Source organism: Sorghum bicolor, chromosome 10, assembly GCF_000003195.3.
Source record: "Sorghum bicolor cultivar BTx623 chromosome 10, Sorghum_bicolor_NCBIv3, whole genome shotgun sequence".
NCBI classification, from domain to species: domain Eukaryota; kingdom Viridiplantae; phylum Streptophyta; class Magnoliopsida; order Poales; family Poaceae; genus Sorghum; species Sorghum bicolor.
Window position 1 is genome coordinate 59,042,224 of NC_012879.2, and position 27,548 is coordinate 59,069,771.

Consider the following 27,548-nt stretch of genomic DNA (forward strand, 5'->3'; position numbering starts at 1 on the left):
TAGGTGCAGAAGGCTCGCCAGTTGCTCTCCTTTTTCCCATGAAATAATCAAGATTTGCGAATGCTGCAGCACTCCATGGTTTATGTGACAAAGAAAAAGGATGCGATATGTAGTATAACACTAATCACGTACTGCCACACTTGCTTGATTCAGTGCCAAGTTTTATAAAATTCAATATTGTAACATAAACATCAGACACCAAATAAATAATCAACTCTGATTACACAGAAGGGGAGAAAAAAGATTGGCTATGAACGAGGGTACTAATACTATACAAGTACAGATATACATAAAGAATGTTGAGTGATTGGTGAAGCACTTTGCTCCTTATTATACTCGGGAAGGAGAATAACAGTTTCAGCGCCTCCCCGAATCTGGGAGGCAATCCAGATGTGAACTATTTCCAGTTGGTAGGAAGCTACTGGTCAATCAAGCAAATCAAGAATGCTTTGTTTCATGCACTCAAGCTATGCTTTCCTGGTTCCGTGTAGTTCACCTCTAGCTGCTCAATCTTCTCCAACTTAAATCCACGGATCCTTATCTCTTCCTTCTCCGAGGTGTCCTTGTAGTCGACGTGCTGGATAATCCAGCCTTTATTTTGTACATGACTGGTAAGTTTAACCTGCAAACAGAGATGAATGCATGGTATGAACCGCCGGAGTATGAACAAAATATTTCTTTGCTAAGGTACATAACCAAACTACTGAGGTATCTGTATATGCCAAGACTCTGGGTAAATGTTGCTTAAAATTATGTATTACCTCTGCTTCATCGATAGCATTGACAATGAGAGTGCCGTCCAACGAGAGGCCTTCAAGGAAGACGTTCTGACCATTGATGACCAAAGCTGACCTCTGAGAAACTGAAGAGTTGTCATGCACTTTCTCCTTGACACTCTTGAAGTTGAGACCCCAACGTGGACTCCAGGTTATGCGTGGCCAAACCTCTACCTCTTGTCCGTTGAAGGTATCAACAACAGGGTCAGCTATCTGTGCACCAGCCTGGAAAGAGGGAGGGAAAGGAGTATGTTGAGCTGGAACACAAAAAAATTGAGAACTTGGTCAGCGTGCCTCTCACCAAAGTAATATGCTAGTGGAATCACCTTTCTCAAAATAAGGCTGTTTGCCCTGTAAATTGCCATCTCTCCCGAGGTTGCACTATGATAAGGATTGCCCTTTGGAACCTGCAAGAAGGCATATCAAATCTTATGATTATATAAACACCGCATTCAAGCAAAACTATGAAAAAAGCCAGGTGCTTTAAAGTAACAGAAGCGTGACCAAGGCTGATGCATAATCTCTGTAACATAACCTTTACTTGCGCAAACAAATATAGATAGTGTTGTTAGAGAGGTGAATGCAGGAACTATAGTAAAATCGAACCTTTACTACAGGAAAAGGCCCAACCTAAGTACCTAACAATTAACAGACCTATCAACTAAGATTGTTTCCCTTTAGCAAAAGTGCTTCACAATCAATGGTAAAATCTAACTAAGTAAAAAAAGAAAATCATCTTGAAGTGAGTTGGAACTTGGAACCATACTTTAGCTGCGTCTTCAGGATTATTCTTCACAGGAGCATAAGCAAGCCATGTATCCATCACCTAGCATTTAAGTAAACCAAGCCATCAAGGCATGATAAGAATACAATAATTACGGGATGAATCATGAAAAATTATTTGCAGCAAAAAAATCTAAATATAATAGTTAATAACATGAATGTCTTATGAGTAAGAAATAACACATCTACTGAACATCATGTACGGTATTCAATCTAGCGCTGTTCTGCCTAAAGAAGCAAGAGCAACATTTTATTACACCCAAGCTCCTGTGATTGTGGTGTTTTCCCCTTTTCTCTAAAAGGCAGAGCAGCACTTAGAATTCCTAACAGAATACTAAAAACAGATTGCCTTTTTAAGAAAGTATATCATGTGAGGATAAGTGGATAACCACTCTTCAATACAAGTTCTCATTTCCTGATAGTGCCCATTAATTATAAATTGGAGTGTAGGCACTGCAAAGAATCTATAGACTTCCTAATGCTGTCTTATAGCTACCTCATAGACAAGATAACATATTGGTAAAATACCAAGATTGGGAGACCCACAGGCTATTGAGTAGAAGAAAACTGAAAGCAGGAAAATAGGGCACTCTTTCAGGGTACTGATCCAAATGGTACAACTGATAAAGTGGGTTATCTGATGCATGTTTAAGATTAAATGGATGATCAACTGCCTCTTACCGTGAATCCAACTTTTGCTGAGGGAGGCAACGTCTTTGGATAGTCTTGCATCATGCACTCTAGACGAGTGGAGGATTTAAATGCTGTCTTGGTCGAATCAGTATACCTAAATTGAAAAAAAAATGATCAGAGGCTGGGGTTAAACAAAGGACATAACTTAATGTAAGTTGTGCGCAAAAGATAAACAAAAAACTAATATCATAATATCAATCACTATAAATAGAAGTACTTAACATAGTGGTTAGAAAAAATTACTTGGGATTTACAAATTCAGAAATGGCACCATGTGTTTTCTTCAGCTCCTCAATGTACGGTCCAAGCTCCAGTATCAACTACAAAAGCTTAGTGCTTTTCTTAGTACAACAAAATATGCAGCTTCAATGTAACATCATATAACAAAATTGACAGAGTTCTGCCCAGTTTTAAAAGCAATGGACAAAATGAACATGAAAGTTTATAACACATATAATGTAACATTGAAGGTAACAACATCCACAAAACTCATATTGGTGTTACCAACACCTCCAGATCATAAGAGCAGGACAATCATTAATAGATGGTTCACCCTCGTCCGAAGGGCAAAATTAATAAGACATGTTGGCGAACCAAGAGTCCGCGGATCTCTTAACATGTGGTAAATTCTTCCTTTGGAACATATAGTTTACCTGGTTTATATTTCCAGGATATGGAGAATAGCCTGTCTCACAATTTGCATCTCCATCAGGATGTCCAGTTGCACGAAGGAGTGGATCAAGCTGATTGTACTCTACATTGATGACCATTGTTCTACCTGTGCACAAAATGGAGTTATGACAAATTTGACAAAACAGCCCTACCGTCAGTGGTTAAAAGAAGTGAAATGCATTATTTTGTGCATTGTTCAATTAGACGGACTAACTGATTAGAATACCAGTATGGAACAGTCGAGAAATGCATATAAGGATAGTTTTCTTGATTTTCATAATACATACCCACAAAGAGATTGAAGCCTTGATTGAATAATTTTTTGCTAAAAATATCACAATGATCTCATTTTTTTTGTTTAAAACTTGATAGTCATGAAAAACTCATAGCAAATGGGATAAATGATAGTAAAACCTACCATCAACATGAGTAAGTTTGGTAATTCCTCCAATTGCTTCCTTAGCCTTCCTAGGAACCGCAAGAGAATTTACATTGTAACCCTTGGTGGCACTGACACCTAATGCCGATGGTATTGCCTACAAAATAATCAAGAAAGTCAAGTTGGTTCTCTGTAACCAAAGGTCCCAAGCTCAAGGAAGCAGTTCGCTACAAATATATAAGGGCCCTTAGAAAGATACCAGCACAATTTACGACTAGGGAGGTACCCATTTTGGTACCCACTACAACTTACCCTAGGCACCAGATTTCATGTTATAATTTTGGTACCTCCTGGTACATTTTCAAGAATGGTTAAAAAGACACCATCTTTTAACAGTAAAATTATAACACAGTAGGGAAGCCAGTGTACAAACATTGAAAAGCAATCCATTTGTATCCTGGAAGAAGAGAACCCACTTCCGCCCTTCACTCTTCCTAACAAAAGAATACACAGTATAGTTTCATTAAATTACTTCATGATGTATAGCTGCTAATTTTCTTCAAATGGAAGAAACCAACCCCAGTGGTGAATTTTTGAATCAATGAACATACCACTGCTCAAGCAAGCCACTTGAATAAAGAAGAGAATGAACATCTCCATGCCCATGTGGCTTTGTCTGCCAAGTCACAAAACTGGTAGTAAGAAAGGTGGACAGAAACTCAGAGTGTGTGGAAACGATATGGTGGCATGGTGCTATATTAACATCCAATGTTACTGATCCTTGAATGAATGGAAAGTTCCAACCTGAATTTTGTACTTGTCACTTGGGTCTAATGCAAGCCTTGCATCATTGTCAGCTAGACATGCTACTTTTTCCTGAAAATGGAAGAGAATGTACAGTCAACACCAAAGGTAACTGCTGTGCTTTGCATATATAAAAACATTTCTTTCTCCTAACTAGCACATGAAAAGAACAAAGCAACAGAGGAACCTGCTTTAGTAATTTCACTTGAGATGGTTCCATTCCAAAGTAAGAGTTTGACTCCAAAAGCTTGATAGTTAGTGCATTTGTATCATCAGAAGTCATAATGACAAATGGAATCTTTGTTTGGCACCCATCTGCATGGCAGATGAATATCATCAATCAGAATAAAGCAACGCCTGAACATCTAAGGTCCAGCATGTATTATGTGTAAAGAATGAAACTGACAACTAATCAAGCAATTGTCAGATACCGAAGGGACATAAAGTAAAATAAAATGAAATCAAGATCTGATTGTAAAGATCGAAATTCATTTTTAAGAACTAAAACAATGGTAGGCTCCATAGAGAGTATTTTTGTCATGTGGGGCTGTGCGTATGCAAGACGCAGGCGCGCCAGGGACGTGCGGCGCGCGGCAGAGCGCGGTGACCACGCGCAGATCCAGGGGGATCAGGCCCAGCGTGGCTGAGTTATCTCTTAGGATTAGTTGCTGTTTTATTTACCTTAATCTTAGGAGGTTTGTTGGGCCTGAGGCCAATATATTGTACTCGGTGAACAATCAGATGGATTAAGCAGAAAGTTATCCCTAAACCTATCTCTCTCTCTAAATATCGTAAGCCTGCGGCGGAGGAGTAAACCTCGCCGGAGAAGACGGATCGCGGCTACGAACTACGTAGCCGAGGTCCTGCTACCCAGGGGTTTGAGGCCCTTGACAACCTGGTATCACGATCCAGGCGTTCCTCGCCATCCCGGTCTTCCTCTACCTCCTCCACCGCCCGCCCACCATCGTCGCCGCCAGCCATCCCCGGAACTCCACCATCAGCCGCTGCATCTACCTCCGCATCCGCCCCTGCCATGGGTGACGCCGACTCTGATCCGATCAAGAAGCTCACCGACGCCATCCGCGAGTTGCAGACCACTGTCGCGGCCAACGCCCAGGCCATAGCCGCCATCACGGCCGACCGCTCCTCGCACTCCGACTCCAAGCAGTTCCCGTACGAGCATCACAATGACCGCCCGCCGAGGTTCTAGAAGATGGACTTCCCCAAGTATGATGGCACCAAGGACCCCCTCATCTTCCTCAATCGTTGCGAGTCGTACTTCCACCAGCAGAGGATCATGGAGGAGAAGGTGTGGATGGCCTCGTACAACCTTGACGACGAGGCGCAACTTTGGTACATGCAGGTGCAGACGGATGAGGGCACACCATCCTGGCGCCGCTTCTCCGAGCTCCTCAATCTGCGGTTCGGGCCACCCCTGCGGTCTGCCCCCCTCTTCGAGCTCACCGACTGCCGCCGCACGAGCACCGTCGCTGAATACTAGGGCCGGTTTCAGGCGCTTCTACCCCGCGCCGGCACCCTGGATGAACTGCAACGCGTGCAGCTGTTCACTGGGGGGCTGCTACCGCCGCTCAGCCTCGCGGTGCAGGTCCACAACTCCCAGTCCTTGGCGGCAGCCATGAGTCTGGCACGACAGATGGAACTCATGGAGCAGTACACGGCGGCGCCCCCCGACCAGCGGTTCGCGGTCTCCTCCCGGCACCAGCACCGCGCCTCGCCCTTCCTACTCCCAAAGCACCGGCGCTCAATGTCACCGTCGAAGGCCGTCCCGTGAAGCGCCTCAATCAGACCGAGCAGGATGAACGCCGCCGCCTGGGCTTGTGCTTTAACTGTGATGAAAAGTACAGTCGGGGCCACAATAAGGTTTGCAAACGTTTGTTCCTGCTGGACAGCTTGATCGAGGACGACGACGACGCACCCAGCGAGGAGCCAGCCGATGCCGAGGCCCCGGTGTTCTCCCTCCACGCGGTGGCTGGCGTCCCCAGCAATAATACGCTGCTGCTCCGCGTGGCCCTGGGTGCAGCCTCCCTCGTCGCGCTCGTCGACACCGGGTCCAGCCACAACTTCATCGGCGAGGCGGCGGCGTCACGCATAGGGCTACCCATCCAGCCGCGCCCTCGCCTTACGGCCACGGTGGCAAATGGCGAGAGGGTGCCCTGCCCCGGCGTTCTCCGGCAGGCGGCCATCTCCATCGAGGGCATGGCGTTCCACGTCGACTTGTACGTCATGCCCTTGGCGGGGTACGACATGGTCTTGGGCACCCAGTGGATGGCCACCCTGGGGCGGATCGCCTGGGACTTTGCTGCGGGGACCATGGCGTTCCACCAGCAGGGTCGGGACATTTGCTGGCACAGCGTGGAGTCGCGTTCGGCACCAGCAGCAGCGAGCATCACGGCCGCCAGACCGGCCAGACCAGGGGGTGCCACCCCGTCGGACGCCACGGCTGCTACGTCACCTGGGGATCGCCCTCTGCTCGACGACGTCCTCGCCTCCTTCGCCGATGTGTTCGCGGAACCCTCTGGCCTGCCTCCCCAGCGCGGCCGCGCCCACTCCATCCACCTGCTTCCTGGGGCAGCACCGGTGGCCGTTCGTCCGTACCGCTACCCGGTAGCCCACAAGGACGAGTTAGAGCGGCAGTGCGCCGCCATGATGGAACAAGGCCTCGTCCGCCGCAGCACGTCGGCGTTCTCGTCCCCGGTCCTCCTCGTCAAGAAGGCCGACGGGTCGTGGCGGTTCTGCGTCGACTATAGAGCACTCAACGCCATCACCGTCAAGGACGCGTACCCGATTCCGGTGGTCGATGAGCTGCTCGACGAGCTGCACTGCGCCAAATTCTTCACCAAGCTAGACCTTCGCTCGGGCTACCACCAAGTCCGCATGCACCCCGACGACATCGACAAAACTGCGTTCCGCACCCACGACGGCCTCTACGAGTTCCTGGTGATGCCGTTCGGACTGTGCAACGCCCCCGCGACATTCCAGGCGCTCATGAACGACATCCTGCGCGTCTTCCTCCACCGGTTTGTCCTTGTATTTTTCGATGATATACTCATCTACAGCGCCACGTGGGCAGATCACTTGCGTCACCTCCGAGCGGTCCTCCTCGTACTGCGACAACATCGGCTCTTCGTCAAGCGCTCCAAGTGCGCGTTCGGCGTGCTCTCCATCGCCTACTTGGGGCACATCATCAGCGCCGCGGGCGTTGCTATGGACCCGTCGAAGGTACAGGCGGTCCTGGACTGGCCGCAACCGCGATCGGCGCGCGCCGTGCGAGGTTTCCTCGGCCTTGCGGGCTATTACCGCAAATTCGTCCACGACTACGGCACCATCGCCGCGCCCCTCACGGCGCTCACCAAGAAGGACGGATTCAGCTGGTCCGAGGAGGCCGCGCCTGCGTTCCAGGCGCTCAAGCACGCGGTCACGTCCGCGCCCGTTCTCGCTCTGCCGGACTTCGCGCAGCCCTTCGTCGTCGAGTGTGACGCCTCCACATATGGGTTCGGCGCGGTGCTCCTGCAGGACAAGCACCCACTGGCCTTCTTCAGCCGACCAGTGGCGCCTCGCCACCGCGCCCTCGCCGCATACGAGCGGGAGCTGATCGGCCTCGTCCTCGCCATTCACCATTGGAGACCGTACCTCTGGGGGCGCCAGTTCGTGGTACGCACTGACCACTTCAGTCTGAAGTATCTCCTCGACCAGCGCCTGGCGACCATCCCCCAACACCACTGGGTGGGGAAGCTGCTTGGGTTCGATTTCCACGTTGAGTACAAGCAGGGCGCCTCCAACGTGGTGGCAGACGCACTTTCGCGCCGCGACACGGAGGAAGGCGGGGTGCTGGCGATCTCGGCCCCCCGCTTCGACTACCTTGCCCGCTTGCGTGCGGCCCAGGCCACGGACCCCGCCCTCGTCGCCATTCGTGACGCGGTCCTGGCAGGCTCCCGTGGCGCACCCTGGGGGCTGCACGACGGCATGGTGACCTTCGGCGCCCGCCTCTACATTCCGCCCACCTCTCCGTTGCTCCAGGAGGTGCTCGCCGCCGTACACGAGGACGGCCACGAAGGGGTGCAGCGCACGCTGCATCGGCTCCGCCGCGACTTCCACTTCCCCGACATGCGCCGCGTCGTGCAGAACTTCGTGCGAGCATGTGATACGTGCCAGCGGTACAAGTCCGAACACCTACACCCGGCCGGTCTGCTACTGCCGCTGCCGGTACCGTCAGGCGTCTGGAGCGACCTCGGTTTGGACTTCGTGGAAGCTCTTCCTCGCGTCGGGGGGAAATCAGTGATTTTGACGGTGGTCGATCGTTTCAGCAAGTATTGCCATTTTATCCCGTTGGCTCACCCCTACACTGCAGAATCGGTGGCCCAGGCGTTCTTTGCCGATATCGTGCGTCTTCATGGCGTGCCGCAGTCCTTGGTGTCTGACCGGGACGTCGTGTTCACGTCGACATTTTGGCGGGAGCTGATGCGGCTCATGGGCACCAAGCTGCACATGACGACTGCGTTCCATCCACAGTCTGACGGACAGACCGGAGCGGGTAACAGAGTCATCGTCATGTATCTGCGTTGCTTCACCGGCGACCGCCCTCGCCAGTGGGTTCGCTGGTTACCATGGGCCGAGTATGTCTACAACACTGCCTACCAGACGTCCCTGCGCGACACACCGTTTCGGGTGGTCTACGACCGCGACCCCCCTACCATTCGGTCTTACGAGCCGGGTGAGACACGGGTGGCGGCTGTCGCACGCACCATGGCGGACAGGGAGGAGTTCCTGGCGGATGTGCGCTATCGCCTCGAGCAAGCACAGGCCGTCCACAAGAAGCACTACGACAAGCTCCACCGCCCTGTCACCTATGAGGTGGGCGATCTGGTGCTTCTTCGTCTCCGCCACCGCGCCCCAGCGTCACTGCCTCAGGTCAGCAAGGGCAAGCTGAAGCCCCGCTTTTACGGCCCCTACCGCGTCGTCGAGGTCATTAACCCCGTCGCTGTTCGTCTGGAGCTCCCACCTCGAGCCAAGCTGCACGATGTTTTCCACGTCGGGCTGCTGAAGAAGTTCGTCGGCCCTGTGCCCGCTGCTCCACCTGCTCTGCCAGACACTCATCACGGCGCTGTTCAGCCTGAGCCGGACCGGGTGGTGCGCTCTCGACTTGCTCGCAGTGTACAGCAGGTGCTGGTTCACTGGAAGGGGGAGACGGCAGCGTCCGCGACATGGGAGGACATCGACGTCTTTCGCGAGCGCTACCCTGCCTTCCAGCTCGAGGACGAGCTGGCCCTCGAGGGGGGGAGAGATGTCATGTGGGGCCGTGCGTATGCAAGACGCAGGCGCGCCAGGGACGTGCGGCGTGCGGCAGAGCGCGGTGACCGCGCGCAGATCCAGGGGGATCAGGCCCAGCGTGGCTGAGTTATCTCTTAGGATTAGTTGCTGTTTTATTTACCTTAATCTTAGGAGGTTTGTTGGGCCTGAGGCCAATATATTGTACTCGGTGAACAATCAGATGGATTAAGCAGAAAGTTATCCCTAAACCTATCTCTCTCTCTAAATATCGTAAGCCTGCGGCGGAGGAGTAAACCTCGCCGGAGAAGACGGATCGCGGCTACGAACTACGTAGCCGAGGTCCTGCTACCCAGGGGTTTGAGGCCCTTGACAATTTTTAAGTTACTAATCCACTAAGATACGAAGAGTACATACCATCAACCATTTTGCAGCTGGCCTCTTGTAAAGCCAGGATAGACTCTATATAATGTTGAAGGAAACATTTTCCAGTAGTTGTTTCCCGGGGAAGTGCTACCTGAATAAAGGAAGTAACAAAATCACCAGTGAGAAATTACAGAAACATGGTTGGATTATCTCAAAACTTCCAAGGCCACAAGCTAATGATGCTCAGATACTATTAACCCTGTTTTAGAGTCATACATTTAGTGCTTTAAACTAGGAAATAATTTACTTTACCGCCTGTAAGGGGGTGTTTGGTTGGGGTTGGTAAAGTTAACAGGTACTGTAGCATTTTCGTCTTATTTGAAAATTATTGTCCAATCATAGACTAATTAGGCTTAAAAGATTCGTCTCGCAAATTACTCTCTAGTTGTGTTTTTAGTTTCGTAAATAGTCTATATTTAGTACTCCATGCATGTGTCCAAACATTAGATGTGACGGGCAGTAAAGTTTACCAGACTTTACCGGAGGAAACCAAACACCCCCAAATCATTAAGCTTTTTTACAACCAAGTCCCAAATGATGTTTTTATTTTCTGTGCAGGATGATATGCAATATCAGCATTCAGCAAGAGAAAAACTTTGACCTAAGAGAAAAAGATAACCAAATAATACTAGCAAAATCAGAGCTACGAGACACCATACCAGTACAGCAACTACAGCATCTAGTTGAGTTCCAGTTAAGTGTGCCTAGCTACTGTACTACCTCATGACACAAGCTTAGATACTACTAAGCTATTAGCAGTTCAGCACATACCTTAATTCCTTTGTAACCAAGCCTTTCACCAAGCCCTCCGGCTACAAGAACAAAAGCAGCATTGCGGGCTTCTTTTATCCCAGCTGCTTCCAGTGAAACAAAATTGTCATCACCAAAGTTCAAAACCTCCCCTGAAGGCACCTGTAAGTAAGGTAGGGCAAAGTTTATTAGCTGTTGTTAAAGATATGAAGACTTCTATATTAGGGCTTTATGGCCCAGTCAGCTCCAGTACTCTAAATATAGGCTCTCTAGCCTCTATATAATTAGAGCTCTACCTCTGGAATAGTTATGCTCTCACATCCCAAGGTTAGTAACATGGTACCAGAGCCATGGATTAGGGTTAGGTTTAGCCTCCTCTAAATCACCCACGATCCATTTTTTTCTTACTTGGGATTCTTCCGCTGTTCTTCGTTGCGGCCGTTGCCGCCCATTCATCCCGTGGCCCGTCGCCACTTCATCTTCGCGTGGCCCGTCGCCGCACCATCCCTCCGTGCGGCCCATCACCGCGCCCTTCTCCGTCCGCCGTCCGCCTGTGATCCGCGCGTCGGGATTCCAGTGGATCGTCCTCGTTCCGCATCCGCGTGTGGCCCGTCGACCGACCGCGCGCCGCGCCGTTCCCGTCCGCTACTTCACCCGCGGGCGGTTCGTCACGCGTCGATCGGTCTACACGCGCGCCTGCGGGTCTTCACGCGCGGAACATCACGCGCCACTTCTTCCTCCGCGGGAGTCAACTCCCAGCCGCCGGTCCTCTGTTCCCAGCCGCCGGTCCTCTGTTCCTGCTCCTGCTCGGGTCTGCCTGCTTCTGCTGCTGGTCATTCTCCTCTGTCAGGAAACAGAGGAAACAGAGGATACTTGTGGTGCTACGGGACTGCAAATCTTCATCAATCCTCTGTGCTGGTGGTAACTCTTCTTTTTAACATCAACAATGTCTCAGTCTGAGAAGATTAATGCAATTGTCATCAATATTACTCTTGATGGTCCGAATTATTTGGAATGGTCCTTTTGTGTTGAAACTGCATTGAGAGGTGTTGGTCTTCATTCTCACTTAACTGATGATCCACCAACTCTCAAGTCTGATGGTAGTAATGCTGCTGCAGTCAAAAGCTGGGAAATCAGTGATGGTAAAGTCATGGCTGCTATGGTTAACAGCGTTAAACCCACCATGATCATGAGTCTGCGTAAGTTTAGACAGGCTAAACCCATGTGGTCTTATTTGAAGGGACGCTATGTTAGTGGTGCTCTTCAGCACACTCTTATGCAGCAACTTCATGTCATTGAACAGAGGGACATGTCTATTGATGACTATTATTCTGCCTTTGATCGGTTGATGGGTTCTTTGATCTCCATGGTACCTCAATGTACAGCTGGTCAGACTTGTACAACACTTTCTTTTATTGAGCAGTTTCTCACTTACAGATTTGTCATGGGACTTAGGGCAGAGTTCGATTCTATCCGTACAAGGCTGCTTCATACTTCTACTCTGACTATGGCACAAGCATTGTCAGAATTACTTGCTGAAGAGACACGTCTACAGTCCCTGTCCTCTTCTGTGTCTCAGCCTCACAGTGTCTTGGCCACTTCTCATAGGAAGACCAGTACCACCAGAGAACCCTGTCAGCATTGTGGCAAGAACACTCATAGTTCAGATGCTTGTTTTGCTAAGTATCCAGAGAAATTGGCTGAATTTCGTGCCCGCCGTGCTGCTCGTGGTCGTGGTACCTCTTCCACTCCTCGAGGTTCAGGAGGTTCAGGATCTGTTGGATCAGTTTCTGTTGCTGCTACATCATCTACTACAGCTCCTTCGTCGTCTTGGGTGCTTGATTCAGGTGCATCTTTTCATGTGACATCTGATTCTTCTAGCTTGGTTTCTTGCAAACCCGTCACAGATGGTGCTTGTGTTCAGACAGCTGATGGTACATCTTGTCCTATCACTCACAAAGGGTCACTTTGCAATACTCATTTTGCTGTACCCAATGTTTCTTATGTGCCACAATTGTCTATGAATCTCCTTTCGGTTGGTCAGGTTACCGACCAAAATTGTTTTGTTGGTTTTGATGACTCATCTTGTTTTATTCAGGACCGTCGCAGCGGACAAGTGATTGGGACTGGCCATCGCCGTAAAGGTGCTTCTAGCCTCTACGTTTTGGACACCTTGCGCCTATCTTCCTTCGCTAAATGGCATCATCGTCTTGGTCATCTCTGTGGATCACGTTTGTCTTCATTAATAAATCAAGGGTGTTTAGGTCCTACATCTATTGAGTCTAGCTTTCACTATAAGGGATGTAAACTTGGAAAACAAATACAACTTCCATATTTATCTAGTGCTTCTTCTTCTGCTAGACCTTTTGATCTTATTCATTCTGATGTATGGGGTCCTGCACCTTTTGCTTCAAAAGGTGGTCATAAATATTATGTTATTTTTATTGATGATCATTCTCGTTATACGTGGGTCTACTTTATGAAACATCGTTCCCAGTTGTGTTCCATTTACCAATCTTTTGTTCGCATGGTTCACACACAATTTTCTACTCCTATAAAAGTTTTTCGTTCAGACTCTGGTGGTGAGTATTTATCTGATGCTTTTCGCCAGTTTTTGTCTTCTGAAGGTACTCTTCCTCAGCTTTCTTGTCCTGGCGCTCATGCTCAGAACGGTGTTGCTGAACGTAAACACCGTCATCTTATAGAGACAGCTCGCACACTATTGATTTCATCCTTTGTTCCTTCTCATTTTTGGGGTGAAGCTGTTTCTACTGCAGTCTATCTCATCAATAGACAACCATCTTCCAAACTGTGTGGCAAATGTCCTGGTGAGGTACTTTTTGGTACACCTCCCCGCTATGATCATCTTCGAGTTTTTGGGTGCACATGCTATGTTTTACTTGCACCTCGTGAGCGTACTAAGTTGACTGCACAGTCTGTTGAGTGTGTTTTTCTGGGGTATAGTCTTGAGCATAAAGGTTATCGGTGTTATGATCCATCTTCTCGTCGCATACGTATATCTCGTGATGTGACCTTTGTTGAGGATCGTCCTTTCTTTTACAACCCCTCTACTCAACCATCATATTCACCTACAGAGTCCACATCCTTTTTGGGTCTTCCTCCTATTTCTATAGATGATAACATCCCCACGCCTTCTCCTACTGTTACACCCATTCCTACTCCGCCGCCTCCACCATCTCATTCTTTTTCCAAACCACCTATCACACAAGTCTTCCGCCGTCGTCCAAAAGACCCAAATACTCTTCCACCTACTTCTCCCACTTTGGCCGGTCCTGATGACCTCCCTGTTGATGATTCGAATAATACTAATGATGAGTCACCTATTATTTCTAATGAGTTACAGGTTGGTCCGCGATATAATCTTCGTGATCGCAGCACTATCCATCCTGAAGAAAAGTATGGTTTTCCTCAGGTGAATGCTACTGTTGTTGAGCCATCCACTTATCAAGAAGCATGTGGTATTCCAGAATGGCAGTTGGCTATGTCTGAGGAGCTTGCTGCCCTTGATCGTCAAGGAACATGGGATCTTGTTCCATTACCGTCTCATGCTGTGCCTATCACATCTAAATGGGTATACAAGGTTAAGACCAAGTCAGATGGCTCTATAGAGAGATATAAAGCTCGTCTTGTTGCTAGAGGTTTTCAGCAGACCCAAGGTATAGATTATGATGAGACATTTGCACCTGTTGCTCATATGACAACGGTTCGCACTTTACTTGCAGTGGCTGCTTCTTCCTCTTGGTCCATCTCTCAAATGGATGTTAAGAATGCTTTTCTTAATGGTGATTTGACTGAAGAAGTATATATGCAACCACCCTCCGGTGTTGTTGCTCCTCCCGGATATGTCTGTCGTCTTCGTCGTGCTCTATATGGCCTTAAACAGGCTCCTCGTGCTTGGCATGAGCGTTTTGTGTCTGTGATACGGGCTGCTGGCTTTTCACCTAGTGATCATGATCCGGCCTTATTTGTACATTTGTCACCGCGTGGTCGTACCTTGCTTCTCCTATATGTTGATGATATGCTGATTACGGGTGATGATAAGGATCACATTTCTCATGTGAAGCAACAACTCAGTGCTGAATTTCAGATGTCTGATTTGGGGTCCTCTCAGTTATTTCTTAGGCATTGAGGTCAAGCAATCTAGTGAGGGATACTATATTTCTCAGTCTAAGTACATACACAGCCTCATCGCTCGTTCAGGCATCACTGATAATCGAACTGCTGCCACACCCATGGATCTTCACTTGCAGCTTCGTCCCACTGATGGAGTACCTCTTAAGGATCCCTCTCGATATCGACATATTGTTGGCAGCCTTGTTTACCTCACTGTCACCAGGCCCGATATTGCACATGCAGTTCATGTTTTGAGCCAGTTTGTTTGTGCCCCAACTTCTGTTCATTTTGGACATTTACTTCGTGTTCTACGCTACTTACGGGGGACATCATCTCAAAGTTTATTCTATTCGCATAATAGTCCGCTTCAGCTTCATGCTTACTCAGACTCCACCTGGGCGAGTGACCCGACAGATCGTCAGTCCATAACAGGGTATTGTATTCTTCTTGGTTCTTCCCCTATTGCTTGGAAGTCCAAGAAACAGGCTGCAGTGTCTCGTTCTAGTGCAGAAGCCGAGCTTCGAGCTCTTGCCACTACTACTGCAGAAATTATATGGCTTCGATGGTTGTTGGCTGATTTTGGGATTTCTTGTGATGTCGCCACACCCCTCTGTGTGATAGCACTGGAGCCACACAGATTGCTCATGATCCTGTGAAGCATGAACTTACAAAGCATATCGGTGTAGATGCTTTCTTTACTCGGTCTCACTGTAATCAGAAAACTATAGCTCTCAAGTATGTGCCATCAGAGTTGCAATTGGCTGACTTCTTCACTAAACCACAAACTCGAGAGCAGCATCGGCTTCACTTACTCAAACTCAATGCTTCCAATCCTCCGCTTCCACCTTGAGTTTGAAGGGGGGTGTTAAAGATATGAAGACTTCTATATTAGGCCTTTATGGCCCAGTCTCCTGGAGCTCCAGTACTCTAAATATAGGCTCTCTAGCCTCTATATAATTAGAGCTCTACCTCTGGAATAGTTATGCTCTCACATCCCAAGGTTAGTAACAGCTGTGTCATCAAGAGAAGTGGAGAAGTAAAGAAAGTACAGAATTACCCAAACTATCATAAAGAACATCCATTTTAAAGTATCAGTTTATCTCGAGATTTTTTTTTCAGGTTGTGGTGTATTAAACTATTCATAGAACAATTCCCATCTAAAGGATAGATATATAAAAAAGACTTACAGAAGGGGTGAAACCATCATATGGATTTTTGCCTGCCTTTGAATCTGCAAGAAGTTTTTTGGCATTCTGGATGTAAGATAGCAGACCTCCAGGATAGCTTGAATTAAGTCGGCGAACCTAAGATAATGACAAATTGACAAAATTAGAATAAAAGGAAAAAAAAAACTCTATACATTTGTGCTTATGACTTCCTTGCATAGATTATAATGCAACTCCAGTCAGATATGTCTTGGACATTGGCACAGCCTTCAAAACATAGTTCTACTAATACTTTTTGTTGCAAAATATTTGTACAAAATAGAAAATATATACTTCTATGAAACTACATCGCACTATATGTTCTGAGTTTGAATACACACCTGATCAAAGAAGCCTCTTTTCTTGTCATCATCGACGCCTGGTTCAGGCCAGTGTTCAAACAGGTGAATCTGGCCCTCATTCAACAGCATTTTTGCTAGCTCAACCTAGAATCACCAGGCAATAAGAGCATTGTAGCAGGAGAAAACAGAAACAGGTGTTTTAATCCATCAATTGAATAAACTTAACACTGTCTGCCACAACACAGCGACTAATACATATAGATACACTTTGTTCTGAAATAATGGTGAGCAATCATTCAGCCAAACCCAGGGCCAATAGGTACTTTCGTGATTCGTGATGGGGGGCCAAGTTAGACGTAAATCAGTTGAGGACCACCTTTCTGAACATGTGAAAAAGTGCAGTAGAACTTAAATTGTTTACCCAAAGGACCACACTGCTTATTATACTAACAAAGAACACTGTTCACAACTGAGAAAAGAGGAATGTACAGATGTACCAAAATGTTCATACTCGTAATAACATTTCTACACAGGAAATTAATGCTCGAGCACAAGTATATGATTTTTACAGTATCCAAATGAGTATGAGCACCATGATCCCTAGTCCCACTGTGGACCTGTGGCAGGAGCAGAGGGTGGTTAAACTTAAACACACTAGTACGACGCTAGCACTATTTTAGGAACCAGCAGTCACCATCATTAAAATCACAGAATTAAACTCCATTTCTTCTAAGAATTGTTGTGTCAGGAAGGAGGAAGTCCTAAATGTAGCGGTGGATGCGGGTCCACTTCGCCCCCACCGGCTGCGGCCGGGCACCGTCGCCACGTGAGGGGATTCCAAAGAATGGCAGTCGAGGCAGTTGGCCGTACTGTCCAGCCATTCAATCATCAGGCGCTACACCTAAACTCCTCCAGTCTAATCAGTAATAATCACCTACGCGGGATGCGAACGTAACTACCCAAGTACTGCTAAGTCAAATCGAACGGCAGAGCCTCCGCACAACCCGGCGGCGGAGCATCGCATCACGGCCGACGAAGCGAGAGAATTCGAGAATCCCCAGCGAGTGGAATGAGGCGTGAGATCGGCGCGGTTCGAGGTTGGAGAGCCGCATCTAGCACGGGGGGCAAGCAGTGGACAACAGAACGGCCAGTACGACGGCGCGACCTCTCCTTGAGTCCATAAGTATGTATAACAGACTAGTAGCAGGCGGCGCTCACCTCGTCGGGCGCGAGCAGCTGTAGGTTCCGCCGCAGCGGCGGGCACGCCGCCGCCCACTCGCCGTCGCCGGAGATCCCCAGCGCCGCCGCGGCGTCGGCGCCCGAAGCCATCGTGGGCGAGGAAGGCTGGACTGGAGGGCGGAGGAGACGACCCGCGTCGCGTCGGTGACTGTCAGTTGCGTGACTGCGTCGTCGTCCTTCCGCGGAGGCGGAGGCGGAGGCGGAGGTGGGCACGCTTCACGGGGCGTGCAGTGGCAAACCGTTTCGTCGCTGGCTCTCTCTCTCTCTTCTCTCTCTCTCTCTCTCCTCTGCGCTGCGGTTCGTCGGCTTCGAAGGCTTTGGTTTTGGAAGGATCGCGGCCGCGGCTGCGGCTACAAGAGACACGGGTAGGATTGGTCATAGCTGTGGGCCTGTGGGTCCGTGGGCGCATGGGCGGTGGGGTAACGATGGCAACCGCTAGCATTTATCGCTGACTTGGGGCTCGGGGACAAGGCCCGATCGCGAGGAGCCTGCAGGCGTACAGGCCCGGCTCGTCTCTCACGTCATGGGCCGCGTCGAAATTAAGCCCAAAATACAAAATTAAAAAGTTTTGTGTGGGCAAAAAAAATATGAGAAGGAAACATCCATCCTTTTAGCAGGGATTTTATTGTGCTTCTCCACCAGCTCAATAAAAAATTACTACCAAATGAACGTCCATAAGATAGTATGAGGTTATCTTGGTCCATCTATCTATTGTATATATAAAGAGCACTATAGCCCCCCCCCCCGATTAATAAGGAGCAAGTGATCCCTCTTCATTATTTTTCCGTTCCACATTTCCACTATTGCACCTTTGCTCTTTGCTCCACCCTTGGAGCTCAGCAACCAACCGCCCAAGACTTCCGCCGAGGCTATCATGAAAAAAGAAAACAGAGACATGTGCTTAATAAAGATGTTTTAATAAAAAAATAAAGGAAATGAATAAACGAAACAGAGACATGTGATTACCATGTTAGTACATGCCACGGAATATGCCAAAAGGCCGTATCAAGTGTCAAGCACAAGCACCGACTAAGGGCCCAAGAATATATTTCGTGGCCTTTTATTTTATTTTATTTTATTTTATTTTATTTTTATACCACTCCCTTCTTTTATTCGGAGCACACATTAGAGTGCCATCTTTTGGTCGGTCAAGAAGCCACACAAACAGCCAGCCTTCTAAAAAAATGTCATACAATACAGCAAGGAGCTGAAGTGCACGTTCAAAAACATCATGTGCATTTCTTGTACTGGCCACTGAAAGGAACATTCCCGGTACTCAGCTTGTAGAGCGTGCCGATTTATCCCCCACAAAGTCTGTAATTTCACTATACCAGGTTACCATTTTCTTTAACCGTACACATTACACAGTAGAATTTGCTGAAGCAAACAGTCCTCAGAATTTTACATGCCACGTCAAAATCAAAGTGGCACGCATCTATATGTATACTAATACTCCAGAGTATATACTCTACCACGAAAATTTCTGTAGTGACCCCCACCCCACCCACCTATTTGCTATATCTTGTTTGTTGTTTCACACAAAGTCATCAGACCAAACTGGCAAGTTGCGTCATCGTCATCTCAGTTGCTCGGGCGGCGTCAGGTTGAGCAGCATGTCAGGCCCCTTCTCGCCGGTGGCCGAGTACTCATCAGGCACAGGCAGGCCCAGCTCTTCGAGGACGAGCCGGATGACGCCACGCGTGACACTCCCCAGCGCCAGCTTGTTCACCATCACCGCGATGGCGAAGTTGTTCTCCACGTCGCAGAACCCGGTCGACCCGCCCATCCCAGAGTGCCCAAAGCACCTCAGCTTGCCGCTGCTGGCGTCATAGTACCTCCTGAACCCGAGCCCAAACTTGCCGTCCTGTTGCACCATGCCCTCGTACTCGCCGACGCCCATGAATGCGTCAAGGATCTTGTCGCTGCTGAACATCCTGCTGCCTCCACTTCCCAAAGCTGCTGCTGCCACTTCGCTGTCAGCGTCGCTGGTGCGTAGCTGGCTGTACCCGTTCTTGTCAGCACCGCTGACATCCTGAAAGTTTCCTGTGGAGCCACTGCCGCCCTTCTTCTTTCCGGTGCACTTCTTCTTCTTGAGTGGCGCGGTTGGGAACTTGGGGGTATGCACATGGCTGCCGAGTGGCGGCTTGGAGTCGGAAGAGTGCGGCGGAGGAACAGAACCGCCGGTCGCTAGCGCTGCGTAGTATCGGGCAAGCGCACGAGCAGAGCAGTGGCCGTTGGCGGCAGGGATGATGGCCCGCCGGACATTTAGCGTGTTGAAAAGAGCTGGTAGGCCAGACGCCATCTGCGCGATGTTGTTCAGCAAAGCTGGTGGCACATCTGCACCTGCCCTGATTCCTGACAGCTTCTGGAGCTCCTCAGTGTCAACTGTCAGCGCTGCCAGCCGAGATTCAACACCTGAGAATGCCACAGACGGCAGACAAAAGGGTATTATAACAAGATAGTATGCATATCGGTAGAGTAGATATCCCATCGAGGAGCTTGAAACTTTAAGATAAAGATTTACTACCTCTTATATGAACTAACAAAATAAGCACTAAACATTGAGAAATCATACAGAAAGGGTGACTACCTGAAATTTACTATTGCAACATGAAATGCTAAAACTGTGGCGCTGAAGCCTTAAACTTCATTAGTAAAAATTTCAAAAATCATTAACCCGATGCAGTACCCTACAGATGCATATGTAGTTTCTCCCACTCATTGCTTGGCTGACAAATATCTGCCCTCCATTGAACACACGCCCCATTCCCTCCTAGGTAGGAAAATCTTAGATTCGAGATATCAAATTAACTTTTCTTGTTGCCGAGGACAACCAGAAATAGATCTCGAAGCAAATGGATTTCTTATCATAAAATAAGCTACAGATTAAGTGCACAGTGTTAAATAAAAAATCTAATATTTGTAAACAATCTAAGCCCTGATTCATATGAGATCTGCAACATACCTGGTGGAATGCCAACATATAGCTCCCCCTCAATGTTAAGAGGACGAACAATAGCCTCTTCTAGAACCTCTTGAAACTTCTTCCCAGATGCATGCTATTTTTGCCAAATACCCAAGTTATGATTCATGAAATTGAGTTACAACATTACATAACTTGATGGGGTTTTTGGTCTAAATTTAGCTACCCATTAACCTTACAAATTAGTATGACCTACACAACAATCTATTAACATAATTAACAAAGTTTAACTCTCATTATTTCGTTAAAAAAACCGTCATTACAAAAAAGCTCAATTTACATGATGGCAGGAAGAAACATACCTCTATGAGTCCTCCACACAGCCAACCAAAGGAGAGGTAATGGTAAATTTGTGTGGAACCAGGTTCGGTCTCAGGTGTACACTTCGTAATCTGGTTTAGTGTCTCCTCCCAGTCACATACCAACAAAGGATCATTCTTCACCACATCACCCAGTGCATTGTGCAAACCGGATGTGTGATTTAGAAGATGATGGACCTTTATTAGGTTTAGGAAGTAGCCAATGAGAGAGTCTATTAGCCAAGAAATGTCATGTTGCATCAAACAACAGACGCGGCAAAGTTTTATATGTACCTTTATTAACTCCTTTCCGTTAGTTCCAAAATTTGGCCATATGTTGGCAACTGTTTCGTCATACTTCAGCTTCCTGAAAGATTGGATTATGATGTCACACAATAGCTGGTGCAACTTCAACTTGTCGAAAAAATGTCAAAATGCACAGTTGAAGTTCTTAACATCTATTTTGGCAACTCTACATTATACTCACAACAACAGACAGGTTAAAAATGGTTGTTTGACTGTTTTTCTTAAAATAGTCCTAGGTGAACCATTAAGTGAGCAATTTTCCATCTAAGCATATAAAGAAGGAATATCCTTGTTTTGTAGGCAAACCAGTTGGGATATTATAAAGGAGTGGAATGCCACAATGTTACAGTTCACACCACCCAAAAAAATATTTGCATGACAATGGGTAAAGATGAGAAACAATTTATATGCACACCTAATTCTGTAATATAGTGTAAACTAATATCATGCAGACAGATTTCAACTGGCAAGGTTAAAAGAAACTAGGCACTGAATTAATACTCACCCTTTCTCCACAAGCCAATGTACCATCCCAGCAGTGATACCCTTAGTCACTGAGAAAACAGGAAAGAGAGAATCAGGTTGAACAGGTCGCGGATCATACTTCCCCAACATACCAGCAGCAGTATCTATTATGACCTTTCCATCTTTATATGCGCAGACCTAGGGAAGACACAAATGTAAGTGCTACGCAGACAGATACTAAATTTTGTACAGAATTTCTGCAGGTGTAGTTGAATCATATATTCATAGGAGAGTCCTACTTGTATCCCTAAAATTTTGTCGCTTCCCAAGTCAAGCAGATAATTTCTCAGTTTAGACTCCACATCAGAGTTAGCAGGTGAGTCAAAAATCCACTGACTGTTAGGTATTTGTCCATGTGTCAAACTCCTGAACAAAGTGAAGACATAAAAATCAGCAATGAAAAAAATGAGTGAGGTGATGTTTTTACTATAAAGATGGCGCAACCATTGGCATGACAATGTCAAGTAAATAGCATCTCACCCTAACAAAGTTGATTCAGCAAATGGCCTCATGATGTCCAGATAAACTATCCTAACATTTAGTGAAGCTGAAAGACCTGCATTTTTTTTTTGAAAAAATAAATGTCATTAAGATACTGGATACCTTAGAGGAACGAGTAAGCCCAAACCAAAAACATACTGTACCTCTGAGGAGATTCAAGACCCTCATAAATATTATGGCATCCCCAGGGAAAGCATCAACCTAAAGGCACGAAAATGTCCATGTGACATCCCATTTATTGGCTGTGAAAACTGGAAAGTGGAAAGTAGCAAGCTGGGCATTCCAACTCACAGGATTAAAGCGCTGAACCTCCTTCTTGTTCAATTTCATCTTTTCTTGAAGAGCCTTTTTATTCCTCTCTCTCTGGTCATTTAGTGCCTTTATGTTCTCCTAATAAGTATGAATAACCACAGATAAATTGTTACTCCAAATATCCAAAATTACTAAAATGGAGACAAGATGACGAACATTGGATCTAGTAGAATTCAGCCTACCTTTGCTTCACTTGCTGTGGTTGACTGGCGAAAGAATACTGTGGCAATATCCATAGCCTGCTGAGGCATGTCAACCCGCAGTTTAAGCCCCATCTCTGAAAATGCTGACAGCAGTGCCACATGATCTCCCTACAGATCAACATGTTACATCTCAGATGGTAAATTACAGGCAATAAATTAAAGTATGATAAGCTGGAAACTACATGGCAAGCTATTTTGTAAACTTGGGTATGAAATGTCAAAATTTCCAAAAACAAGTCAAGTGACTCCAGGTCCAGGGAGAGACATCCCTTTGACTTCGTCTTAACTCTTCAGGGAGGTATATGACCTTCAAGCACTTAGGTTTAAGCCTGGGTGTCCTCCCTCTCAGCTGGAGGCTCTACCAGGCGAGCTATGGCTCAGTTCTCAACTTATCGCTTATAGCTTAGGAATATGTTGCTATTGTAGCTTGGGGACATATTTCCCAAGACTGCTTGATTTCACTTATTCGGGATATGGGCATCTTAACTACCAGTCTTATCACATCATAAACAAGTAATACCAAAAGACAAATGATATTGTTAAAAGAAAAGACAAGAAAGTAAACAAGCATGCTTGGGTTTGGGTCTACGTATGACTCTTTTTTCTTCTATTAATACAATAATACGCAGCTCTCCTGCACGTTCGAGAGAAAAAAAAATACTAGCAAGGTACTATCTACAGTAAGGAAAGAATGGAATGTGCATTGTTTAGAAGATCAAGGTTCACAAACCTCTGCGCATGACAAAAACATTTTTGCTAGTGCCTGCGTCATAGATTTAGATATGCGCTTAGTGAGTCCAAAGTCAAGGAGAATCGGTTTATGCGGAGGTTCCTTGCTCACAAGAAAATTGCCTACAGAAGAGAAAAATGCATGTGACTATGAATTAAAGTGTAACCAATGCAGAGCAGGAAAGGTGAAAGAAACCTTCCCAAAATGAATATAATCTAAAAAATACCAGGGTGAGGGTCGCCGTTAAAGAAGCCATCAATGTATATTTGATGAGCATATGCACGTGTTATCTCTTCGACCAGTTTTTGCTTGTCAACACCATATGCTTCCAATGAATCATTATCATTTAAGCGAATCCCATCCATATATTCCAAAATTAGAACCTTATCAGTTGACTGACACACAAAAGAGCAGTCTATCAGATGACGGTAGCTTGATTTTTGAAAATTAATATGACAAACAGTACAGAAACTGACAGATAGACCTGAATAACTTCTGGAATAAGTACATCAACAGCACTGGAAACACTGCCACTCCCACAGTCAGTTTCGCGACTAAGATTCCTGGAGACGGCCCTAGTATTCTCTAAAATTGAAGAATTTATACCATACATTATCAAGACAAACTCTTCATGAGCCACTAGGCTTTTATTCTTATTTTAAACAGAGGGACAGAACAAGGAAAATCGTGCAGAGAAAGCATATGGCAATATTAGTAAGAACCTGAGCAAGGAAAATACCTGCTTCATGGTTGAAATCAAGTTCCTTTGGAGCCTCCTTGCACCATTCATCAATCATTGGATTAAAATCATACTGAGGCTCTGCCCACGCTATCCATTCAACCAATGATTTTGCATTCTTCAGATCCTGACCACAAATACAAAAATGTAATAGAGTCCAACTGTGCTAGACAGCATACTTGCAGGTTAGAGATAAACCTCTAATATGATCTCCTTGACACCATCATGCTGAATTTTGACAACTACTTCTCTGCCATCTGCCAGAGTTGCACGATGAACTTGCGCTATCTGTTACCAAATGTTCATTGGAAGGCTCAAATGAAATGAGCACACTATGATTTATATCAGATAACTAAAGTAGTAAAGTTAACTTTGATAACACAGTACTTACTGATGCGGTTGCGAGAGGGTCCTCGACAAAATCAGCAAATAGATCACTCATGGGTTCTCCAAGTTCTTTCTCTATTGTTCCACGAACCTGCACAGCAGAGACAAGAAATAGGATAAGTAATTGCTTAAGTAACCTGCATGACAATACTATATCAGGACCAGACAAGAATTATCAATCTTTGATTCTTCCATTCATTCAAGGACAAGCATGCATACCTCTTCAAAAGGGCGTGGAGGAAGTGAATCCTGCAACTGCTTGAGGACATTTATGTAGGGTTCAGGAAGTACATCTGCTCTTGTGGATAAATATTGGCCCATTTTCACCCATAAACCTTCTAACTCTATCATCAGATTGAGGACACGACGAGCATTTCGCTCATGTGTTTTCTTCCATATAGAACTCTTTTTACCAGTGCTAACCCATTGAACTCTCTTTTGAACAGCCTGCTTGTGCATCAAGAAGATGTTAATCTGTTTCGAGAGAATGGAAGAGGCTATGGACAAACATCATTGAGAACAGGAATAGAACTGCACCTTATAGTCAAAGTAGATAAACAGCGCCATAGAGAAAACCTTGAGGCGCCTGGTAATGGTGTTTCCCCATCCCATTGTAGGTTGGCAAGTCAGGACAAGCAGTGGCAAAAATTCTGGCACACTCTAGGCTCCTAGTAAACCAGTTAGTTTTCTGCAGTGTCACAAGTTCAATAAATAAGATCCAAATTAGTATATTTATCAGAACTCGGAACTACTGATTCATTCTCAGGATAGTTAAGACAAGGACTTGACACTATCAAATATATATGACAGGTTCCATTTCTGTTAAATCAACTAAGGATGGAGTAATAAACAAACAGCAAAAGAAAGGATTCCCGCATATGAGTGTCGCTCGCTGTCAGGGCAATTATTCAGAGATAATGACTTGACATGATAATCAGATTAACATGACAGCTACTATTTATGTGAGCTAAACCGAGGATGGAGAAAGAAGAAAACTACAAAACCATAACTGAAGAGGATTTGAGCATTCCACGCGGCCACACATTAAGTGACATGCCAATGAGATGAGCAAGTAGTTTCCAAGACAATACACGCCCAGAAATGCAACAGGAAAATGTGAGCATTACACATGGACACATGACAGCTTGAAAACCTTGACCTTGTCCTCATTCCCCGCAGGGTTTTCCACGTGTTGCAACTTTTCTCCTTCGCAAATACGCCAAGACTTTTCCCATCATAATTCAAGAAACCATCACAACAACTCGCAAAATCGCTGGCCTGCCAAATTTGATTTACCGGGGCCGCTGGAAGTCGCTGAACGGCTCAAGGACATACACAAACAAACAAAAAGACCACGGGAACGGCGTCTGCATCATCAAGCACGCTGCTTGTACAACCAACAACACAAGAGAAGTACAGAAGCACACTCCCAAATTCCAAGCCGCTGAATTTCACATGGACAACAAGATTCGAGCAATCCTAGTTGTTGAGCTAAGCAGCACTACAAGCCCCGGAAGCCGGTTGGGGGAACCAAAATCTTTCGCATGATTCCAACACCACGGGGATGGTATTTTAACTGCTTTACTTGATCAAGGCTCCATGCACTCAAAATCAATCTCCACTAGCGCTTTACTTGATCATCAGAGGCTCTAGTGCGCGAGAAACAAAAGGAGATTTATATAAATAATACCATCCGTCAAGCATAAAGACGCATTTTTTTTCAGTATGATCGCACGAGTCATTATCCTCACCAACCCCAACCCCTCCGGCAGGCACCCGTAATCCCAACGCAAAATCGAGGCAAGAACCAGATGTAACGCCCTCTCATCTCACCCAACCCAAAAGGAGAGGGGAGATTACACCGGAACCGGCCGCGAAACCGCAAAGGGCAGCAAAACCCACTCAGGCAATCGCAAGCGGGGATTTCCAAGAACACCGCGACCCCCCAAGAAACGGGAGGGAAGGAAGAGACTGTTACCTCCAAAATCGCTGAGCTCCGCGAGGCGAGGAGGAGGAAATTTGGTGGTTTCGGACGGGCGCCTGCCGCCTGGGCCGCGCGAGTCGAAACTGAACCGGCCGGACGGATTCGCGAACGAAAGAGGGAAAAAAGAAAAGAAAAAGAGAGAGCCAGAGAGGACAGAAATTTCTGGTCCTGGCTCCTGTGGGGAGGAGGAGGAGCTTGTGCGGAAGCAGAGAGCGTGTGAGAGAGAGGACAGAGGAGTATTTTATTCCGGAGGAGGCCGTGACGAGGCGAGGCTGCTGCTTTGCATCCGACGGTTCGTCGCTATTGTGGCTGTGGATTCCGCTCCGCCACGACGACGAGTCAGTTTCGGAATCCCGTTCGTCTTCGTCTAGTCGTCGTCGTCCCCTGCATCTGCATGCGGTTTCTTCTTCCTCACTCACCTTCCTTCCTCCTCGTGCGGTGCAGGAGCAGGGACAGCGGCAGCGGCGGCGACATCGAGACTATTCACAGCGTGCTTTTCATTGAGAACGCGTCAGTCAATGGGGGAAAAAACTTCGCCGTGTGGGTTTTGACCTTTTTGTGGTGTGGATGAGATGGGTGCTGACGATTCCAAGTTCTAGACGGAATCAGTGTGGGGGGATCGTAGAGACGGCGACGCCGCTGCTTCGGTTTTAACGAAACAGAAAATGGGGGTGGGATGTGGTGGGATGTTATGCGTTCTAAATCTAGAGCTGTTTACGAAATTCGACTTGTTTCAGTTAAAATAAATCATCGACCCGGCCAATTCGCTCGCCGGCACTATGCGTGGCTCGGCTGCACCATGCGTCGCTAAGCTCTCGGGCCGTATTTTTCATAGGCTCTCGCTCCAAGGCTGCCAGGCTGCTTGCGACCACTAGGCTTTGTTTAGATGCGAAAAGATTTTAGAATTCGCTACTGTAGTATTTTCGTTTATTTATGACAAATATTGTCCAATTATGGACTAACTAGGATCAAAAGATTCGTCTCGTGTTTTACAGGTAAACTATTACTTTATGCATGTGCCGAAAGATTCAATGTAACGAGAAATCTTAAAAACTTTTTGGTTTTCGGAGTAAACTAAACAAGGCCCTAGAATAGGGAGAGAGAAGGAGAGCAGTCAAACATGTCTGCCT

The 27,548-nt window shown here is 46.8% G+C and overlaps 2 protein-coding genes across 2 annotated transcripts; both read right to left on the bottom strand.

The window, feature by feature from the left end:
* LOC8065566 (UDP-sugar pyrophosphorylase) lies at positions 111-17,771 on the bottom strand. Its single transcript, XM_021449324.1, has 17 exons — positions 17,429-17,771; positions 16,250-16,354; positions 15,891-16,007; positions 10,591-10,731; positions 9,811-9,910; positions 4,295-4,422; positions 4,108-4,179; positions 3,915-3,979; positions 3,737-3,797; positions 3,343-3,460; positions 2,906-3,030; positions 2,496-2,572; positions 2,241-2,346; positions 1,543-1,602; positions 1,103-1,183; positions 762-1,001; positions 111-622 (listed from the first exon to the last, which is right to left on the bottom strand). Exons 1-17 carry the CDS (start codon positions 17,537-17,539, stop codon positions 455-457), a joined length of 1,875 nt encoding a protein of 624 aa, XP_021304999.1. The 5' UTR covers positions 17,540-17,771; the 3' UTR covers positions 111-454.
* LOC8065567 lies at positions 18,663-26,899 on the bottom strand. Its single transcript, XM_021449487.1, has 19 exons — positions 26,413-26,899; positions 24,972-25,122; positions 24,654-24,881; positions 24,439-24,525; positions 24,246-24,335; positions 24,048-24,174; positions 23,793-23,893; positions 23,535-23,703; positions 23,309-23,430; positions 22,558-22,686; positions 22,355-22,453; positions 22,207-22,264; positions 22,043-22,118; positions 21,802-21,928; positions 21,543-21,700; positions 21,026-21,098; positions 20,735-20,929; positions 20,415-20,508; positions 18,663-19,864 (listed from the first exon to the last, which is right to left on the bottom strand). Exons 2-19 carry the CDS (start codon positions 25,044-25,046, stop codon positions 19,026-19,028), a joined length of 2,847 nt encoding a protein of 948 aa, XP_021305162.1. The 5' UTR covers positions 25,047-25,122; positions 26,413-26,899; the 3' UTR covers positions 18,663-19,025.